The sequence below is a fragment of the Muntiacus reevesi genome, chromosome 2 (assembly GCF_963930625.1).
Source record: "Muntiacus reevesi chromosome 2, mMunRee1.1, whole genome shotgun sequence".
Lineage (NCBI taxonomy): Eukaryota > Metazoa > Chordata > Mammalia > Artiodactyla > Cervidae > Muntiacus > Muntiacus reevesi.
In genome coordinates, this window is record NC_089250.1 from 256,016,637 (window position 1) to 256,038,067 (window position 21,431).

At 56.6% G+C, this 21,431-nt stretch overlaps 1 protein-coding gene across 2 annotated transcripts in view; it reads right to left on the reverse strand.

The window, feature by feature from the left end:
* PEPD (peptidase D) overlaps positions 1 to 20,118 on the reverse strand; it is a 118,632-nt gene extending 98,514 nt beyond the window's left edge. For both annotated transcript variants that reach the window (XM_065925768.1, XM_065925767.1), the window contains exons 1-4: positions 20,028 to 20,118; positions 11,614 to 11,797; positions 9,611 to 9,738; positions 2,029 to 2,092 (exon numbers count right to left, since the gene is read on the reverse strand). In XM_065925768.1, coding sequence (XP_065781840.1) covers positions 2,029 to 2,092; positions 9,611 to 9,738; positions 11,614 to 11,797; positions 20,028 to 20,044 — 393 coding nt within the window. In that variant the 5' untranslated portion in view covers positions 20,045 to 20,118. The remainder of the gene's footprint in view (positions 1 to 2,028; positions 2,093 to 9,610; positions 9,739 to 11,613; positions 11,798 to 20,027) is intronic.
* Positions 20,119 to 21,431: the final 1,313 nt, after the last annotated feature.

Here is a 21,431-nt window from a genome sequence, read left to right on the forward strand (position 1 = left end):
CTGATGCCTTTACCCACTGAGGTGGGGAGATAGGGGGTATCAGCCACTGGGCTGTCACCAAGGTCTCTTATATCTGAGTCAGTGACTTTGGCAACACCTGTCTGGTGCCACAAAAGAGGACACAAGACTTGCCCTCTGCCAGGCCAGCTCCCATCACCAGGCACATAGCCTCTGCACTGCACCTCGACGGCAATGCCTAGACCCTCTCAAGGTTTTCCTGAGCCCCACCCTCTCAGGGGAGCCACCATTCACTCGACCTTCTCAATAATTAAACTCAGGATCACCTATACAAGGAGGGGGAACTAGACAGCCAGGTTTGCTACATCAGCCACCTGCATGTGGTATCGAGTGACAGGCCATGGCCTGGGGTGGGGGCTTCCTGCCTTCTTTCAGAGGAGACAAGTGTCAGCTGCTTCCTGTCTGTGATTTGTGCAGATGGCCACGGCTGTCTGAGGGTTAGACTGAGCCAAGCCTCATAGAACCGGCCCAACACAAAGGGCTTCCTGTCACCGTCCGTGATGGAGCAGCCCTGGGCATCTTGAGTGCCTCCCAGCTTAGGCGTCTGTACTTTGGTTGGGCTCCAAGTCAAGCCACAGAAAATCCAAGGCACCTGGGGGCCTTGTCAGCTCTACAGGTGAGTCCAGCAGCACCTGCTCACTTCTGATAGGGCACAGGTGGGGGTGGAGGGTGCACCTGTGGGGTCCACAGGCTCTGAGGTCACATCCAAGTCTGGTACTCCACACTGGTGGGGCTGTGGATGAGGCCCTTCGCTGCTTGGAGCCTTGGCCTCCTCCTTTTATCAGGGTGAGACTCTGGCCCCCATAGCACAGGGCAGAGGGAGGAGGGAATCCATGAGAGTTACTGAGGTTCCTGGAACCTGCAGGTGCCGCCCCAGGGTGAAGCACCTCTCCCCCAGTCCACAAGAGCCCTCGTTTCCAGTAAGATCCACAGGAGAAAAAGGCACGACAAGGCTGATGACACTGATGATAGAGGGGCCTGCAGAAAGCTTTCTGTTTTCAACTACACTGATGCCTTCACTTAAGATTCTGCTTCCTAAACACAGACTCAGAATGAGCTGGTCTGTGGGGCTGTAATCCTAGACCATCATTACAGGCTTTCCTGTCCTGACACGAGACCTCTTCTGTTTCACCTCATCTAGAAGCCAGCTCTCCTTCTCCCCAGAAATCACAGTGTAAGTGGAGCTGAGTTCACCCTCTTCCTGCCACTGCCCACCCCCTGGTCATAGAAGCAAAACCATCAGATTGTGGCTGGGAGGCTCTGACTCGGTGGGCTGAGCCCCAGGACCCGTCCCAGGCTGCCCACCTCCAGGTTTCACACCCAGGAGACCCAGAAGGTCAAGGTCCCAAAGGGCAATAATGTTACAACGCAGTTTACAAAGGCAGTAGGGATACACCCACAAAAGGAGAGGATCGGAACAAAATGAGAACTAAGCATGGGCACCTCCCCCTGCTCTAACAGCAGTGGAAGTCAGGGGCAGCCGCTTCCAATTGCCTGGACTGGGGACAGATTCAAAGCCCCAGGAAGACGGCTGCATCCCTACCCTGGCCACACACTATTGGCCAAGCACACTGAGAAGAAGATTAAAGCTGGGGGGAGTTCCCTGGTGGCCTAGTGGTGAGGATTCCACGCTTTCACTGCCGTGACCCGGGTTCCATCCTCAGTTGGGGAGCTAAGATCTCGCAAACTGTGTGGCATAGCCAAGAAATAAATAAAAGTATAGACAGGGGACCTCCAAGTCCACCCCACCCCACAGGCCTCTCGCAGCCTGGGGCTTTTCTGACAGCAGCATCTGCAGCTGATGAGGGCCTGAGAGAGGGCCTCCCGACACATGAAGGCCCAGCCGAGACTGATCAGACCTTCACAGAGATAGCCTCCCCCGGGCAGCTCAGCGGCCACCTCCCAGGTACCAGATGCTTCCGGCACTGCTAAGGGGGCTGGTGGCTGGCCCACGCTGTCCCGCGATGTCAAGCCAGGCTGCGGCAGGGGAAGGGGTCAGTCACTACTGACCTCGTCTGTGTACTGGACGTCATCCACGGCGTACTTCTCTTTGAAGTGCTCCTTGGAGTGGATCCTCAAAAAAAGCACAAAGAAGGCCAGGGTCAGGGTTTGGCCTTGGCTGGGCCCCAGCTGCCTTCCCACCCCCAAGTCTAGGGCCCATTCCTACCCAATCCAGCACTTGGCACCAAGCCAGTCTACCCAACACAGACTCGGGGACAGGGGGCAAAGGACACTGGGCCACAGAGAGACCGCTGAACCCCGTCTGCCTCCGTCCACCTCCCCAGCTGATCTCTGCTCTTCCTGTGAGTCTGTGACCCTCACCGCTGGCAGCAAGTAGGGACGACCCTCCCTCCACCCACCAGGGAGAGTCCAAGGGGCAGCCCATCAGCACACCCTACTCTTTGGGGAGTGAAATAAGCTGCCTCCCAGGCCCCCACAGAGCCTCTTTAAAGGAAAGTTTAAAAATTAAAAATTAACATTTTAAAGAAGTCAATAACAGTATTACTCACTGTGATGAGAAACACTCAAGCTTACTCATCGTCCCTAAAAAATCAGCTGGTGAGAAGACAAAGACCCGGGGCGGAGGTGGCTGAGTCGCCCCTGCCCGGCTCACGGTCACGTGTGTGCTGGCCGTGGTCATGGCTGTGCTGGGCAGGGCTGGCGGGTCCGGCAAGCGCCACCCCCACCCCCAGCCTCTTGGTGGGAAAAATGAATCAATGTCACTGCTGGGGACAGAGCTCACATCAGGAGCACAGCCACCCAGGAGAAGGGTGTCCAACCCAAGTCTAGTCACACACACACACTGCCGTGTGCCATCCCATGCCTGGGCATCGCATCAGCCCAGGGGGTTCGCCCTTCCCCTGCCTGCGATGTGTGGTACTCCAGTCACTAAGTGTCAGATCCAAAGGAGGCCTCAGAGGAAGCAGCAGATGGCTTTTGGAGTGTGTTTCCTGGGCTGTCAAGGATGAGCAGACAGGCAGGGGGAGGTGCCAAGGACAGTGCGCCTGGGAGGCCCACAGGGGATAAGGAAGCGGGCACTTGGAGACAACCACCTCTGAGAGCAAGCTCCACGCACCTCTGAGGTACCAGCACCACTACCCAGAAAACAGACTCCCATCCCCTCTCTGAGTGGCAATTTTCCTTCCACCCAAACAGGCAGCCCAGACTGTGGCCAGGAAACACACAGCATGATCCAGGGACAGACAGGTGGCCTGGGGATTAGCAGCAGGGCACTCACAGCCCCAGGGCCGAGCTGGGCTGGGGAGACAGTGGTCCCGGGCGATGGGCAGCTCACTGGCCCAGAACCCTCTTTGCTTCACCTCCCTTCTGGCTTCTCTGACACGGGCACTGGGTGTCAAGCTCCCATCATTAACTAAACTTGCAGGATCCAACTGCATCAGCTTCTGTGGTTGAGACAGGACTCAAAGGTAAATGGCCAAAGTCTGGTGCCTCCACTAGCATCGACCACAGCAGCTACACGGGGCAGGAGCTGATGACAAGCACCCCGCGTGGACACTGGAGGCCCTGGCTCCAAGGCTTATTGCCAAGAGCTCGCTGACTCTTTGCTACTAAGGGGTGACACTCTGCAGGTGACCCTGCAGCCGCACACAGAAGCACAGGCCAGATGGGCAAGAGGTAGGGACCTTGGCGTCATCACCATGTTCCCGCTGACTGCTGTGACTCCAGCCCCAGCTAAGGACACTCAACATCCTCGGTGGGTCCCCAGTTCACCTGTGGGCCCCCGTCACTCCATCTGCTCCAGCTGTGACAGACATCAAAAGCAAACTCCCGAAAGAGTCTGGAAGAGCTAAGGGCCTGCTTCCGAGGCCGGCCTCAATGATCCTATAGAGGGGTGTCTCGGCCATTAGCCTGGACACTGGCCTTCTCATCTCACCTCCTGTTGGGGACCCTAACCCTCCCAGGTCTTCCAAGCCACCTTGCCAAGGGACACCGCAGGAACCATGCTCCTGCTGGCCCTGCTCGGGGGTGGGCGGGGGTGGGGGGGTCTTGTCAATCAGGATTCAGCAGAAACCCAGGAGACTTGAGATCTGGGAACATCTCCATGTATTCAGCCTGAGGTCAAAGTCTTAATAGGGAGGAACCGGTGGAGGGGGGCAGAGGAGGGAGTAAAGGAGAGAGGAGCACAGGAAGCTGTGACCCATGGGTGGCCCAGGGCTGTGTGCTTGCCTGTCCACCCCTCACCTACCAGCCACGAGCCAGCCCACTTGCCATGGGAGCCAAGGAGCCACGAGGGGCCAGCCAGCCCACGGGAGAGGCAGATGCTGCTGCTCTGATGTCCAGGAGGAAGCGAGTTGGGAAGTCAGCCTCACCAAACGCCCTTTGCCCACCTCAACAAGTCCAGAGTGCACATGGGCCTCAAGGGCCCCAAGTCACCCAACTAGCCACAGGCTTGGCTCTCAGCAGGAGTAACCAACTGGATCATCTCTGGCACTTAGCATGTCACTTCTTTCTAAAGGATAGGGATAGTTAAGTTGGAATAGTACTTATTTTTCATGTTTTGGGGCCAATTCTAATAAAAATCATTTAAATGGCACCGTAAGAGATAAGAGTGACAGACCACCATGTCACCCAGCCACCAGAGGGATTGACAGGAAAAGGAGTGGCATGTCCACACGAGCCCTGCAGGAGAGGTCACTGGGCAACTCCATGCCCACCGAGCGCTGGGCCGGCCGCAGCCACACGGAGAGCTGCACGCTGCCCGGACTGGAGTCTGGAGTCCAGCAGGGCAGCTCGGGCCAGATCTCGTCATATGGGAGATCCAAGTGGCAGCAACTGAATGCGAGAGAGTGGGCCACCAGGGAAGCCAAGCCCACCCTGGAAACTCTCCCTTCAAAAGGAAGGGGCAACCTGAATCTCCCACACACTGTTAATCAGCTATACCTCAATGCAAAATATTTTGGGTATTAAAAAATTAAAATTTAAAAAAATGTACAAAAAAGGAAGGGGAAGCTCTGGCAGGAGAGAGGAGGCAGGGCCCACTCTCAAAGGGGTTCACATCTTCAGGAAGGAGCTGGTGTCCGCGGCCCCGGCCCATGCAGGCCTTCTCTACTGGCAGCTGGGCCCAGCAGGCGACAGGGGAGGCCTCGCCTAGAACTCAGAGTCAGGGCAGGCGCAGTGAGTGCCAACACCCTGTGCGGGGCCTCCCCTGAGAAGGAAACTTTCAACTAACGCCCAAGGGGCAGACACAATGAAACCCTCTAGAAAATAAAATTCCCAAGCACAGGTCTAGCTGGCGAGCTGACCACCTGCATGTGGCTAATGAACCAGTAACAGGGCCAAATTACAGCCGTCAGCATCCATGTCCAGCAGCCAGAGCCTGCCTGCAGCTCTTCTCCTCCTGCTCACCGTCCAGCGCCCCGCACCAGCTCTGGAACGAAGGTGGCAACCATGTGGGGGTTCTATTAGCTTGAGAGAGAAAAGCAGGACACTCCCAAGTTCGGGAGGCACTTTGACCTCAGGCTGCCTGGGGTCAGGTTCCTCACGAACCGCCTGGGTCAGAGCCAAAGGAATTCCCTCGGCCCTCCTCCTCTGGGAGGCCTGCACCTCTCAGCACTATCCTGAAGACAAGGGAGCCAGGACCAGGCCACCAGACAGGCTGAGGCAGCCGTCATCCTGTGACCCAGCCGTGTGTACGGGGTGGGGGGCAGGGGCTGAGAAAACACCCCACACCCCCCACATACGCACCACACCACAACCACACAACATACACACACTGAACCACACACATACTATGCCACACCCCACTCCCACGCCATCCACCCTACACACACACCACCCCACACACATACCACACCACATATACCCCCTATACGGCTCGCACACAGACCCACACACATCACACATGCACACAGCACACCCGCTGCAGACACATCACACACGCCACAGCACACAGCACACACACTTCAGTTCCCACACCAGGAAGTGACATGTTCAGGGCCTCAGCCCCGGAGACACCTCCCTCCTCCCTACAAACCCCAGGCCAGCCACACTCTCTCATGTTCAAGCCCGAGGTCTCAGCCAGGGGTGGGAGCAGAACACAGCCAGGCTGCCAAGGTCCTAGAAGGGGTCCCCCAACCTGGCCCAGAGTCGTTCGCCCTCTATCCGTGCTGAAGCTTCCCCAGGGTGCAAATTTCCCGCCTGCTCAGAGGACCCCAGACACCCCGGGGGCCAAAACTGCCATCAGCTGAGCCCGATTCTGACGGAAATGACAGGAAACACTCTCACAACAAAACCACCACCAGACTTGTACAAGCAAAGATGCCAAATAAAAACAAAATAGAAATTACCACATTCCCGTCCCCACAACGGCCAGGGGTGAGGAACAGCCTGAGCCATCGGCTGCCCTCGGGCCCCTCGCATCTGAAGCCTTGATGACAGGATAGGCTGTTTACACAGGAAACGGCAAATGTGGAGACGGGGGTGCTGTTTCCCTGGGCGACTTCAGATTGCGGTATCTGCCAGCAGGATTTTCAAAAGCCATCGGAGAGAGACTCAGAAGGAAGCTGAGGAGCTAAAGGTCAAACGTTCAGGCTAGCGGGTTTTGATCGCAAAGGCCAGGTAATCCCGCCAGCCTCGCTCCCGCCCTATTGATCAGGAGTGTCTGATCAGCTCCGCACATCAGATCCAGCCACTCCCCACTCCAGCCCCAGACAGTCCAACCCTTCCACTGCCCTGTGCCTGACATGCCGCCTTCTCTTCCGAAGGCTTGGGACACGTGGACTAGTAGAAGGTCACACCAGAGCGGAGGGAGGGAAAGGCCAGATGGGCTAGGCACAGAGGGGAGCCAGGTCTGCCAGAGACAAGGGGCTAGCTCTCTGCTGCAGAGCCAGAATGCCCTGGGGACCGGCCTGCTCCGTCTGGCCTGCCCAGACCACCTGGAGCCTTTCTGACAGGGAGACGCGCCCTGCAGACCCATCTGTACCCTCCAAAATCCACACCACACAGTCAGTTGCCCTGGCAAAGCAGGGACAGACTGGAGAAGAATTTTTTAACAGCAGCTCTGAAACGCAGCCATGGTCAGAGTGCAGAAGATCATTCCTGTATTACTGAAGACTATGCTCTAGAACCGGAGAAGGCAATGGCACTCCACTCCAGTACTCCTGCCTGGAGAATCCCAGGGACAGGGGAGCCTGGTGGGCTGCTGTCTATGGGGTCGCACAGAGTCTGACACGACTGAAGCGACTTAGGAGCAGCAGCAGCAACACCATGCTCTGGAACAGGCAACCGCTAACAGCTGCTCCCTGACCAGTCAGGTCCAGAGTTTTAAACCCTATGTTAGGACGTCCCTGGTGGTCCAGGGGTTAAGACTCCACTTCCACTTCAGGGGGCAAGGGTTAGATCCCTAGTCAGGGAACTAGATTCCACATGTCAGGCCAAGCGGTCAAAACAAAACCCCCTAAATGCCATTTGGCTGTGGGGAGGCAGGGTGAGACCTGCTCAGCTGTGTGGAGTCCCCAGGGCCAGGAGCCACACCCTGGAGGGTGTGCACCCTACCCCGTGGACAGGCACTCCCTGACTTCTGGCAAGAGTCAGCCCTGGGTAAGCAGTATCAGTGGTCTTAAGGGGGGGTGCCCTCAGAGCCCCGCCACGCCTCCTGATGGAAACTCACCACTGTCCACACCCACGTCTCACGGGGCTGCGTCTCTGATGCTCTGGGCGTCTCAGCACAGCTGGGGCCAGGAGGCAGGGCCACGGGGAGGCTGAGAGGGCGGGCAGGCCAAGGCCACGGGGGCCATCCAGGCACAGGGGCCCCAGACCTGCCACTGGCAGGAAGGGCTGAGGCTACAGCTTGGTGCTCACCTCAGGGTGCAGGGAGGGCTCTGGGAGAAGCTTCTCACCCAGACCAAATCTAAACACTCACCAGGAAACTCCTGCAGTCACCAGGGCTTCATGACGAGCCACCCTGACCCGTAGGGGAGTAAAAAACCACATACCACGCTCACAGACCCTGCAGGTTGGGGCTCGGGACAAGAGTCCCAAGAGAGCTGGGGCTCCAGCGGGGGTGCTGGCTGACAGCCGGCCCTGGGCCCTCTACACAGTGAGTCTGGGTTCCTCACCACATGGCAGCTGGGCTCGAGGAATGAGACCCTGATGGAAACTACAGCACAATTTACAGGCTAGCCCCAGAAGTCACAGGCTCTCCTGGTGGCTCAGATGGTAAAGAATCCGCCTGCCATGTAGAAGACTTGGGTTCAATTCTTGGGTTTGAGTAGATCCCCTGGAGAAGGGAATGGTTACCCACCCCAGTACTCTCGCCTGGAAATCCATGGACAGAGGAGTCTGGAGGGCTACAGTCCATGGGGTCACAAAAAGTCAGATACAACTGAGTGACTAACACTCACTTCACTCAGAAGTCACACAGCGACCCAGCCATGTTTATGCATTGAGGCCGTGACCCAGGTCCTGACTGAGCCAGGCAGGAGGGAAATGATTCCAACTCTCCATAGGGAATGGCCATAAATACTGTGGACATTACAAGCTGCCTGTCCCCAGCATCCTCACTGCCTCACCCCAATGCCACACCACAGTGACCGTCCCACAGTGTAACCACCGCATAGTAACTGAATAAAGCCCTGGTGATGCCTCGTGAGTGGCACCGTGGCTGTTCCACAGATAAGACATTGGAGGCTCCGACATTGGTCAGACCCGCTCCCCGGAGAAGCCCACGGAGGTTGGGGGGGCCCTACCCTGGCCCTCTGCACAGACGCCTCATCATTCAAACCAGCCACAGACCCACCAGCCGACCTGGCAATGAGCGTTGGGACACGAGGCAGAGAAGGCTGCAATTTGTACATTAGCCCAGAATAAGCATTCTCCTGGCAGAAATGACACGTTAGAAGGTGGAGAGCATCTAGCGGAATCCTCTGATCACCTCAAGCGTGCCCAGTTAAGTACAGCCGCCACCTCAGCACCTAGGAGCCGGCAGGAACACCTCCTGGGAGCAGCGGATGTGGCCAAGGGTCCTGACACTGGCAGGCACCCCAGATGATGAGTGTGGCAGCCTCTCAGCCTCACTCAGGCCTCTGGCCCCAAGCTTATCACACAGCATACCCCAGAGCATGACCCCGTCTCCCAGCTGAGCCACTGGAGGCAGGGCCTACATCCTCGGCCCCTCATGGCTTAGCCCAGAGGCCAGTACATGGGAGGCACCCCGAGACAGCATGCAATCCGTGACAGGCCTCAGAGAAGGACCCCAGGATGTCCTCCCTGGCCAGAGCCAACCCCAGCACACCAGGGTGGGGCCGCCTCCCATGGATGCTACACAGGAGCGAAGGTCCCCCCTGCCCAGAGCCAAGGCCTCAGGCATCTCAACACAGCTGGGAATCCGGAATCTCAGTATTAACAAACAACACCTCCAAACAAACGTGAAAAGTCTGCGGCTCCTGCTCTGATACTCCTTCCCATCCAAGGGCACTGGGCTCCAGCCCAGAGCAGGCTGTTAATACGCTTGCCCACTAAGCCTTGCCCCTTGCTAACCTTCCTCCGTAGCCACTCACAGGCCAGGCCGTGCCCCTGCCCCCAGCCCACCAGTGGCCAGCAGGCACGCTCACAGCCCCAGACTGCTCCTTACTTGCCCATCCAGGTGGCGTGGCTGGGAGGAAGCCTGGGCACGAACAGAGTGGCCGTCCCGGTGTCCACATCGATCACGCCGTAGCAGTCCGGCTCGGTAACACCAAACGCCCAGTGAAAGAAGGATTCCTGTGGCGGGAACGAGGACCCAGGTCACCCAGTCGGCAGGACAGAAACTTAAGGCGCAAGGAGAGAGATGGGGAGTCTGACCGAGCACCTTCCTCCCCACACCCCAGAGAGGAGACTCAGACTCCCCGGCTCTTGAAGTCGGACCCCAGTCTCACACCGCCCTGCACCTCAGCACTGTACCCCCCACTCCAACCAACTGCCATCTTCTCCTTCCTCCTGACTGGCTGCTCGGACCCCGCTTCATGCCCATGTCCCAGACCCACCCGCCATCCCTGCCTCCCCGCCACACCCCTCAGGTCCCAGACAGGACAGGTTAAAACTCGGGTTCCCAAGAGCATCACAAATCTGGCAACGCCCTACCTGCATCCTCCTGTCCCTCCCCACCTCTCTGCCACCCCCACTGCCTGCAGGCAGGCAAGGTTCCACCTTGACTTAAGACGCCCAGGCCGGGCATCTGCTCAGAAGCAGATTCCTCCATTTAGGACTTCTTCCTTCCTTCTCCCGCCCCCGGGGCAGCTGATGACTTCAGTGTTTAGCATTAAACACGGAGCTAAAATATCGTTGTAAAGGTATGAAGTGGAGGAGGCGCTCTTCTAAAATTAATCTTGCATAAAACATCAGTAAGGGAGCCAACAGCTGAATTTAGGAGATTGGTTTTTAAACCACAGACTATGGAAACCTCAAGAAGCATCAGGACGAGGCAGAGAAAACTTGTTTAGACCTCCACGTCTCCAGCAACCCAGGGACGGCAGGAACGAAGAGGCAGAGGGAAGCCCTCCAGTAGGAGACACTTTCTGTGGAAGGTGCTGCGTGCACCATGGCTCCCAGCAGCGGATCGAGGCCTGTGCCCCGAAGGGTAGACACTGTCCAGCTGCGGAGGCCATGCTTTGCTGCCTGCTCTCCACGCTCAGCTCCCTTCCCATTCCCCTGCCTGCTCCCTGACCTGGATGCTGGACAGCCATGTCCTCTAGGCCTTGCCTGGCCCCAGGGAGTTCCCAGTGCATCAGACCCCTGCTCTGGGAGACTTGGAGTCAGCAGATGGGTTCTAATTAATCCCAGCTTCCCCTCTGGCAAGTCATTTCCCGCTGAGTCTATTTCCTCATCTGTAAAGTGGGGGCAGCCTAGGGCCCCCTGGGTGAGCCTCTGATGGCTGTCCTTGTTCCTGTCCCTGGGAACTGAGTGACACCAGAGGCCATCACATCCAGGCTGGCTTTCTACAGCTTGGCCACCCGCCGCCATCCCCCAGGGTTCTAGAACTTTGAGGAGCCCCTGGATCACTTCCCAAGGGAGGAAACCAAACCCAAGGGGTCAGTACTGGCCAAGCTGGGATGAATGCCAGGGCACTGGACTCCTGTTCAGACCCTGCTCCCACGCCTCCTCCTCCCAGGATCTCTGGAGCACCAGTCCATTCTCCTTGCTGCGGCAAAATCTGGTCACAGGAACTCAGCCTTCCCCAACAGCACCTCTCCCAGCCCAGGGAAGGCTGCCCAGCCCACCCTCTGGGGTCCAATCCTGTGGATACCATTCCCCCACCTAGAACACCGAACCCCAGTTCCACCTGTCAGTATTCACACTGGCCTTCAGGGTCATGCCCAATACTGCCTCCTCCAGGAAGCCTTGCCTGCTTGCTCCCCAGGAACATCATCCCTCTGTACTCTGATCTGAGAGAGCAGAGGCTGATTGGTGACAGCTCTGCCTCCGGAGTGGGGGCCCCCTGGGGACCTCAGCCTTGGCCTGCCTTCAGAGAACCTCCTCCTGGTCCCTCAGGAGGGCAGAGCTGCCCAGACCCACCCAGCCTGATGCTGGAGGAGGGCAGACGGCCTACAGGAGGCCCAGCGCACACCCAAGAGGCGGGAAGCGGCCGGCAGCGCTCACCTGGCGGAAGATCACCCCGGTGTCAGTGCAGTAGCGCTGAGTCTCCTCGCCGCCCTGCAGCACCACTGCAGAGCCCGCCTGCACCGCCGGGTTCTTCCGCAGCCGCTCACACAGGCGCCGCCTGTTCAGCGCGAAGAGTGCCAGTGGCACCTTCAGGGTTTCGTTCCCCAGCCAAAATGAGGGTCTGCAAAGACATAAGCAGGCTTCTGTTAGCACCGCCAGGCACATGCCCTATGCACAGTCTGGGGCGGCCGCAAGGCCCAGCCTGGCACCGGACCCCCAATAGCACGTGGGAAGCTGATCCAAGCTCGACCTGCATGTGATCTGGAAACAGCTCCTTGCCGGGCGCCAGTGGACCACAGGGGCTGTCAACCACACCCTCCCCTCCTGGCCCTGAGCGCCAGACAAGTGGGATGAGGGGCAGCTGGGTCTGTTTAACCAGCAGACAGATGAGGACACCGAGGGAAACTATAACGGTGCCCAGACACACTCCCTACCCTCCAGTTCCTGCCCTCAAGGAGCTTCCCATCCATGTGAGATGTTTTCCCAGAGGACACTGGATCCCTGCCCACGTGTCCGCAGGCTGCATCTGTTCTGTAGGTCACAGATCTGGCAGCCCGGGTTGTTTCTCACCTGAGCTGGGACAAACACACACACACACACACACACACACACACACACACACACACACACACACACACACACACACACACACACACGGCATGCGCGCACACACAGACAGACACACACACGGTGTGCACACACACACACACACACACACACACACACACACGGCATGCGCGCACACACAGACAGACAGACAGACACACACACGGCGCACAGACACACACACACGCCCCACCCCACTCAGCACCAGACACTGAGCCGAGCCAGGCCTGTATGTGCCAAATGACTGAGGAGGAACCATGACAAGATGGATCCGGAAGTTGCGGCCTTTGGGCTGAGGCCTGAGCTACCCCTCATGTTTCTCCCCCCCGCCCCCCAACCCCTTGCATTGCTCCAGCATCAATTTTCCCCTCTGGGGACCATTCTCAGCATTCAGACGTACAGGAACCTCACCCATCTTTAAAATAAATAAGTAAAAACACACCCCTTGACCCCTACCCACCAGCATCTACTTCTCTCTCTCTCTGTGTGCAATAAAATCCTCTGAAGAGTCACCCAGCCGTTCCCCATGTCCTGGCCACCCCAGCGCCCTTAGAACCCAGTGCAGACTTCCTCCCAGCCACAAGGCGCTGAGGCGGGCCACACGGGCATCATACTCTTCCCTAAACCCTAAGAATGCTCCCACCTGGGGCCTTCCTGTTCCCTGTAAGGAACACACTCTCCTACTGCCGACCAGGGTCATGTTCTCGCTTCATCCAGGCCTCTGCAGACATAACCCCTCTTCCCGGAAACTTTTCCAACAACCCCACCCAAACCTATCCACTGCTCTCTTCCCACCTCTCTAGAGCACGCATCACTGTCTAATGGTATATGTTTACTTGCTCGTCATCTCCCCAGGTAAAATGTAAGCTCCATGAGGGTGGGGACCACCTCCTTCCAGGCCCCTAAAACAGTGCTTCATGCGTGCATGCATGCTAAGTCGCTTCATTTGTGTCCAACTCTGCAACCCTGTGGACCGTAGCCCACCAAGCTCCTCTGTCCATGGGATTCTCCAGGCAATACTGGAGTGGGGTTGCCATGCCCTCCTCCAGGGGATCTTCCACACCCAGGGATCGAGCCCAGGTCTGTAACATCTCCTGCACTGGCAGGTGGGTTCTTTACCACTGGCGTCACCTGGGAAGCCCAAAACAGAGCTGCATGAATGACTAAGTGGAGGAAGGGCAGTCCCAGTGAGTGGGCTGGTGGCCAGCAAGGTTGGGGCCAGAGGGCAGGAGTTAGGCAGGGGCGTGTGACCTGTGCGGAGGGAGGCCCTGCAAGCTCTCTAGCCAGCGGAGGTCCAGGAGGACAGGGACAGCCCAGAGAGAGGGGGTGCTGCCTGGGGCTGCAGTGAGAGACGGTGCTCACGCGAGAGGGCCACCTCCGGCCACTAGAACGGAAACCCCACGAGCCCAGAGAGCTGGGTCTGCTCTGGCCAGTGCCGCCCCACACCAAGCTCTGTGCTGGGCACGTGGCAAGTGCTCAATAAAGATTTGCTGAGTGAGCAACTGTCACAGCCTGGGGCCACCCACACAGCTGTGCAAAGCTGCCATTTCAGCCCCAGAGGGGAAGGAAGCCCCACCCTTAGACCAGCCTGGCCAGGAAGGACAGACAGGTCCTGCCCACCCAACGTGCTGACGGGACCAGAGCCTCCCTGGGCACGACCCTCCCTCACCCTCCCAGGAGGGTGGACCCAAGAGGCCAGGGCTTCCTCTCAGCCAGGCCGCTTGCCTGCCATGCTCAGCACCAGGATGAAAGGAAGGGGTGACGGCTCACAAACAGGCCGGCATCCCAGCTGTCAGGAACTGAAAGTGCAGCCGCCAGCACCCCTGCACAGAGTCTCCTGTGTTTCCCCATTCTTTCCCCTCACTCAGCAAAGCCCATGGGGTGGGCTCAGGGAAGAGCCTCGTCTCTCTGGACTCCCAACAGCACAGAAGGGGCAGGACCGCTGCAGAGGCCCCGGCCAAAGCTGCCTAGACCCATGCAGATTCAACAGCACCAGTGCCTAAAAATGCCCAGCCTCGGCCCCCAGCCTGCAGAGCCCGCCCACCTCAGGTCCCCCCACCTCATGCCCGCCACGTCCCTCCTTAAACATACCAGGTACCAGTTGCCTGGGTGGCTCATGGTAAAGAATCCGCCTGTGATACAGAAGACATGAGTTCGATCTCTGGGTTGGGAAGCTCCCCTGGAGAAGTAAATGGCAACCCACTCCAGTATTCTTGCCTGGAAAATCCCATGATCCCATGGATGGAAAAGCCTGGTGGGCTACAGTCCATGGGGTCACAAAAGAGTCGGACATGACTTAACAACTAAACAATAAAACCAGTTGACACAGCATCACCACCTGGAAGGCTCTCAGAAGGGCTAGGCGTCACCTTATCTGGGCTTTCCTGGTGGCTCAAATGGTAAAGAATTCTACCCACAATGCGGAAGACCTGGGTTCAATCCCTGGGTTGGGAAGATCCCCCTGGAGAAGAGAAAGGCTGCCCACTCCAGTATTCTGGCCTGGAGAATTCCATGGATGGAGGAGCCTGGAAGGCTACAGTCCATGGGGTCAAAAAGAGTTGGACACAACTGAGCGACTTTCACTTCATCTTATCCAGAACTTTCTGAGAGACCTAAACTCCTCAGGGCACCTGGACAGGAGTTTTCTGGCCCAAGGGCCGAGCAGTCCAGATCAAGACAGGAAACTCGACAAGCTACCGTCCCTGGGAGCAAGAGCTGCTGCTGCAAAGGAAATCTACAATACTACCTAATCCTGCATGGGCTCAGCCAGAACAGAGAAAGGCAGCCTGGCCAGAGCCCCTGGACAGGGCTGACGGCTGCAGTCATTTATTACTGCAGGGCACCTCAGAATCCAGGGGTATAGAGACATGCCCTTTGATTTCTCATGGCATAAACCAACCCTCAGAGAGAACGTTGGGCCCAGAGCCATCACAGGTGGCTTCTCCCTGCAAGTTCAGCAAAAGCAGCACTAATAAAACATCCCCACCTGGTTTCTGCTGGAGCTTTTGCTAATTGGCACCTGGAATCTAAAAGGTAAAAGCCAGGTCATCTCCAAGTCCAAGTGTAAATAAGGCACACTCTACTGCAGGCAGCCAAGGGCACGGGCAACGCCCAGGAAGACAGTAGGGACTGGCGGATAAAGACTCCAGGGTATCAGAGAGACCCACAGAACAAGCTCCAGCCCTCATAGGCCAGCCCACCCCCTGTCAACAGCCAGAGCCCAGGAAACAGCCAGTGACCTGCCCCCATGGAAGGTGTGACACTGATGCCCGGAAACCTCTCCTGTCCCCCAAATCAGCACCGAGCCACCTCTCCTTTCCCTCAATGGCTACCTGCTGGGCTCTCACCCAAGGGATTAATGCACAGAGTTTAGGGACTCCGCCTACCTAAATGGGGAAAAAGAGTTATATCTTTATTTTCTCTAACCTCTCTTTCAAATTAACATTTTCTTCAGTTATTAACATAAGCAACAAACCACAACAGTATCAGCAGAGTATGAATCTATGAACAGAAATCAGAAGTATTTTCATGTCACCTTATTGATGTTCCCATATCTCAAGATTACCACTTTTACTCATCACTACTTCAACACTAAGGTTAGACCTGCTGCTTTTATTATTTAATGTGTTAATAAAGAAGCATATAGTACTATACCACAAATTTGTTTCCTAACATCTTAATGACTGTGTTCCTATATAATTGGTTCTCCTTGTACTCCTCTGTAATTTATTTTATCATGTTTTTGTTGTTTAGTTGCTCAGTCATGTCCAACTCTTTGCAACCCCATGAACTACAGCATGCCAGGCTCCTATGTCCATGGGATTTCCCAGGCAAGAATATTGGAGTAGATTGCCATTTACTTCTCCAGGGGACCTTTCCGGCCCAGGGATTGAACCCGCATTTTCTGCATTGGCAGGCAGACTCTTTATCACTGAGCCATGTGGGAATCACGCTGGGAGGGATAAAAAGGTCTCATGGATGTCCATGGGGTCCATAGCATGGATGAGGACAACATCCTTGCTCTGTGATGTGACACCACTTCTGAATGGGGCCATACTGCTAAGCTCCCAGCAAGAGAGGCCAGCCAAGGACTGGCCTAATTCCTCAGCCACAGCCTCCAGCTCAGGTCAGGCACTGAACCCTCTGGCTGGCTGACAGCAAGGCCGACTCTCTCACCCTGGCTGAAGGGGCCTCCCAGCAGCTGGCCGGCATCTCCCACCCTGCCTACCCTTCTCCTAAGGAGGGTGAGCAGGGCTAAGCACACCCAACGACCTGTGTGGAGGCAGACCAGGCCTGAGAAAGGGCCTCGGAGGGCAAAGGGGCACTCATTGGCCAGTCTGCCTCCCGCAGACCCACACCTCACCCCAGCCACCAAGGTCAGCTCGTTGCCTCTTCCCCAAGAGCACAAGGTTCATATCAGGGTGGAGACAGGCTCTGATCCAGAATCTGACTCCTCCAGATACTTGCTCTCCAGAAATGCTGACTCCAGTATGACCTATGACCCCATAGGGACATATCCAGGACAGCTCACCTGCTGCTCCTCGCTGGGCAAAAGTCCTCTGGGCAGCAGCCCCTCCATCCCGAGTGTCACTCAGTTAAAGATATCCCTTCATCCTGCTCAGCATGCTGTCCCCACTCCCGCCCACAGCTCCCTTCCTCAATTACTGAGGGCTCCATGGAAAGCAGGATGGCATGCTGGACTAATATAGAGAAATCATTAGGTACCACGTCACCCAGAACCAATCACAAGGTGGCCATGGGGCTCTGGAGACACACACTGAAATAGTCCCTGGGCTTAAGGATGCCGGCAGAGGCATGAAGGGGAGCAACCTCTCACCTGACCACTATGGGCAGGCATGCAGATGCAGAAAAGCATCCTGCCAGCAGGGAAAAACTGGGATTCTCTGAAGTTCTGAGAAGGAAACTTTGACTGGAGGTCCAAATCAGGGAGGCGATGGGGGGCGGGGGGCGGGGAAGGAGATCAGGAAAGGCTTCTAGGAGGAGGAACCACCTGAACTGAGCCTGCAAGTGTGAGAACAGTATGTGAGAGGATGAGGACGGTCCAGGGCCAGCCAGTGAGTGGGCAGAGGGAGGAGGAGAAAGGAAAAAGCCATGAGGGGTACCGATATAGCAGCTCTGGCTACAGCAGAGCAGTCTCATCTCTACTCAAGGAGAACACACCTTCCACCAGGTGTCATGGGATGGACGGGGGGTGTGGAGGTGACTTCACAGCAGACCCTCTGGGGGCTGTGGGACCCTCTGTCTCAATCTTGAAGTCCTCGCCCAGGCTGGTAGGACAAAGCAGAATCAACCCTGAGACATTCCTCAGAGGAGCAGTTCAAGTTTCCAGTTGAACCTGAGATACTACCTTAGGGCTTCCACTGCTCCCCAGATCACATGGAGCACAAACCAGCACCTGTGTCTCCTGGCCTCCCGGGGCCTAGAATCTGGAAGCACTCTTGTTGTTTAGTCGCTAAGTCATGCCCGATTCTTTGAGACCCCATGGACTGTAGCCCACTAGGCTCCATGGGATTTCCCAGGCAAGAATATTGGAGTGGGTTGCTATTTCCTTCTCCAGGGGATCTTCCCAATGCAGGGAGCAAATCCACATCTCCTGCATTGGCAGGTGAATTCTTTACCACTGAGCCGCCAGGGAAGGTCCGTGTTCAGGGAGGGCTCTATAAGCAACCAAATTCAACTCCTGGGGAGACTGTGGCTATGACTTGGTGATGTGGTGACTCTTTATGCCTGACACTCCGATCTGCTCTGAGTATGTCTGGGGACCTTGAAGAACTATAACGACAGCAGTAAAGCCATTCTTCAAGGTCCCCAGACATACTAGGACACAGCTTTGCCGGAAACACACTCAAAGCCTCTTCCACCTAAGGAAGTTGCTGGGTTCCAAGGGTCCAGCAAGGCCACCAACACCAGCCTGGGGTGGTTCTTGCCAAGGAGGGCCTATTAAGCTCTGGAAGCTACCTCTCAGGTCTCCCTTCCCATTACACACCTCTCCAAGACCTCTGTCACTCAGCTTTTACTGCACATGGCCCAGAGAATCAGCTTCGCTACAAAGGCCTTCCCTCCAGGATTCAGCCAGCTCGAGGCCCATGCCCATCCAATCACCAGCCTGGCTCACTGTACCTTTGGTAGCACAGACCTCAAACCAGCATGGAGCCCTGAACCCAAATGTAGCAACTGGAACTCCCTGTGACCACATGGTGGCCCGGATACAGTGGTAACAGAACCACATCTGGGCACGGGCCCGCACCTACTGCTCACTGTGCGCTTTAAGACAGGGTCACAGGCTGGGTTCAAGGGTCTGACCCTGGATTCCATGACATTCATGTGAGACTTAGTTATCTGCCTGAGGGGTACTCAAGGACTAGCACAAATGCCATCCAGGGAGTGAAGCCCACCCACACCCTCCCCTGAGCTCAGAACCCGTGCACGTCCAAGGCACCCATTAAGAGGCAGACAGATGAATGACATCTACCCAGGTGGCCCGTGAACACCTAAGGGTAGACCCAGTACTCTTTCTGGAATACAGCAGGGTCCTATTACGTGTTTAATTTGTAATAACGTGTTTGTTTGTCCTAAGCTCTCCCAACCTCGGGGGCCATTTTCTGTTGCCATTCTCCCTACCTTCCAAAGAGAGACGCCCATTTAGTCCACCAGTTTCCCCATTCTGATCTCAGTTCTGGCCTGGCATCTAGAGCAATGCCTTCGCTCTATCTACCACACCCCATTCCAGCCCCAGCATCTCCAGGCCCAGGTCTTGCCCTAAACTCACAATAGCTCAAGAAGTAGTTATCTAAAAGGCAGAACTCACCCATAGCTCAGAAGATAGTTATCTAAAAGGCAGATCTGAGCAGATTAAAACCCTTGGAATGTCCCAGTCCCTTAGGACAAAGTCTAGAAAAGCCAGCTGGGACACACCTGTGCGCTCCAGCACAGGGACACACTCCATTGTCCCCTGTCCCAGAACACTCTCAACCTTTGTCTGGAATGTTCCTTCATCTTGGACACTCTCCAGTGCTCCAGTGAGCCCATCTGTCCACACTTCCTTCCACTAGGACCACTCACCATTCTTCTATTGGGCAGGATTTATGAGGCATGTATGTAAGGCAAATGAGGCCCAGGGGTGAAGGAGACAAAGGCCCTAACCTCACACTCTAAACGGAGAGAGGACAAGAACAGGTTCGTTGGGTTTTCTTTTTTTTTTTTTTTAAGGTACTATATTATTAACCAAGTGGTGCTAAGAGTGGGAAAGGTGCTTAGGGAAGGCTTCTCTGAGGAGGTTCCATCTGGGCACTGAAGAAAGAGTGGAATTGCCTAGCTAGGGAAGAGGATTCCAAGGCCATCTCAAATGCTGCCTCTTCCCGGGATCCCCAGGACCCCAGCACCCTGGCAACGCCGCCTTCCCATCGGAGTTCCATGACTGAACGCGCGTGTGGATCCGAGACCCACCTCGGCCGCACAGTGGGGACGCCACACACGCGAGTGGGGCCTGAGCGCCACGGCGGCCCTGAGGGCAATGAGCAGCGGCCAGTGAGGGGACTCGCAGCCGGATGCCCAGCGCTCGGAGGACCGACCCGCGCGAAGAAGCGCGCTGCCCACGGCCTCACTGCACGCCCGGCGGGGACGCGGCCTGGCAGCGCGGGGCTCTCACCCGCTGTCCAATCGGCAGGCCCAAGGCCCCCGCGCCGCGCCGCCGGCCAAGGGCCAGGGACAGCGGCAGCACTCACCCGGTGGCCGCCGCCATGCTTCCCCAGCTCCAGCGTCACGTGAGGAGGGGCGTCAGCTGAGCCCGACCAGGTCCCACTCCGGGGGGGCGGGGCTGGATGGGCGGGGCCTGGGCGGGGCTGGTGGGCGGGGCCGGGAGCCCCTGTCCAGTGCCCTCCGGCGAAGCGCTTCCCCCGACCCGGAGGGGCGGAGCCCTGGAGGAGGTGGAGAATCTGTCTGGTCGCCCGCCTCTTGCTGCAGGGGTGCGGCTGAGGTGCGGGCGGAGGCTTTTCCAGAATAGAAGCGAACATACCCGAGGCAGTGAATACCTTGATTCTGCCCTTCACCCGACGTCCCAGCCTGCCCAGGGGGAAAGACACCTTGAGAGAGGAGCCTCTGACCCAGTCTAGTAACGGGCAGAGGTGACAGTGGTTGGCTTAAGAAGGGAAATGGCTTGAGCAAGGGCCAGGGCAATTGAAGTAACCTAAAAGTTCAGTGTCCAGGAGAGAGGGGAGGTGCAGCCTCAGAGGTGAGCAAGGGTCAGATCTTGCACTGCCTGAGGAGGGCTAGGGAGAAGCGGCCACAGAGAGCGCACAGTTCAGGATGGAGAATCGATCAGAGGGTCACCCCCCACCCTTGCCCAGCTGTGCACTCTAGTTGGGTGCAGGCTCCAGAGAGTTGAGAAGTGGGGCAGGAAGGGGGATGGTAAGTAAATATTCCAAGTGTTGACTAAAAAAGATGTACAGCTTGAGAGTTACCAGTTTGTTTTTTTTTTTTTTCAGTGAGTTTTGTCATACATTGATATGAATCAGCCATAGAGTTACACGTGTTCCCCATCCCGATCCCCCCTCCCACCTCCCTCTCCACCCGATTCCTCTGGGTCTTCCCAGCCCACCAGGCCCGAGCACTTGACTCATGCATCCCACCTGGGCTGGTGATCTGTTTCACCATAGATAATATACATGCTGTTCTTTCGAAACATCCCACCCTCATCTTCTCCCACAGAGTTCCAACTCTGTGGAACCAGTTAAGTTTTATTTGGGACAAAATGAGGACTGCAGCCCGGGAGGCAGCATCTCAGATAGCTCTAAGAGACTGCTCCAAAGCAGCAGTGGGGGAAGGTCGATATATAAGGTTTTGGTGAAGCGGGCGTTCAATAACTTGAAGCACTCATTTTACAAAAGGGTTTTTGTTATTCATGAGGATCTGATGTCACCATGAAGGGACTCAGTGCTTCTCTAAACATGAGGAGATGCAAGGATTGAGATCATAGAGATCATAAAATCTGTTTCTAAAAACATCCAGCTATCTAAAGACCTGTCCCACCAGATTCCCTGGAGCAAGGAGTGTCTCACTCCACCCTGAACTCCCTCAGGGGTTGTTGAAGGTCATCAGCTATGGCAGCAGGGGGTTCAATCTCCGTAGAG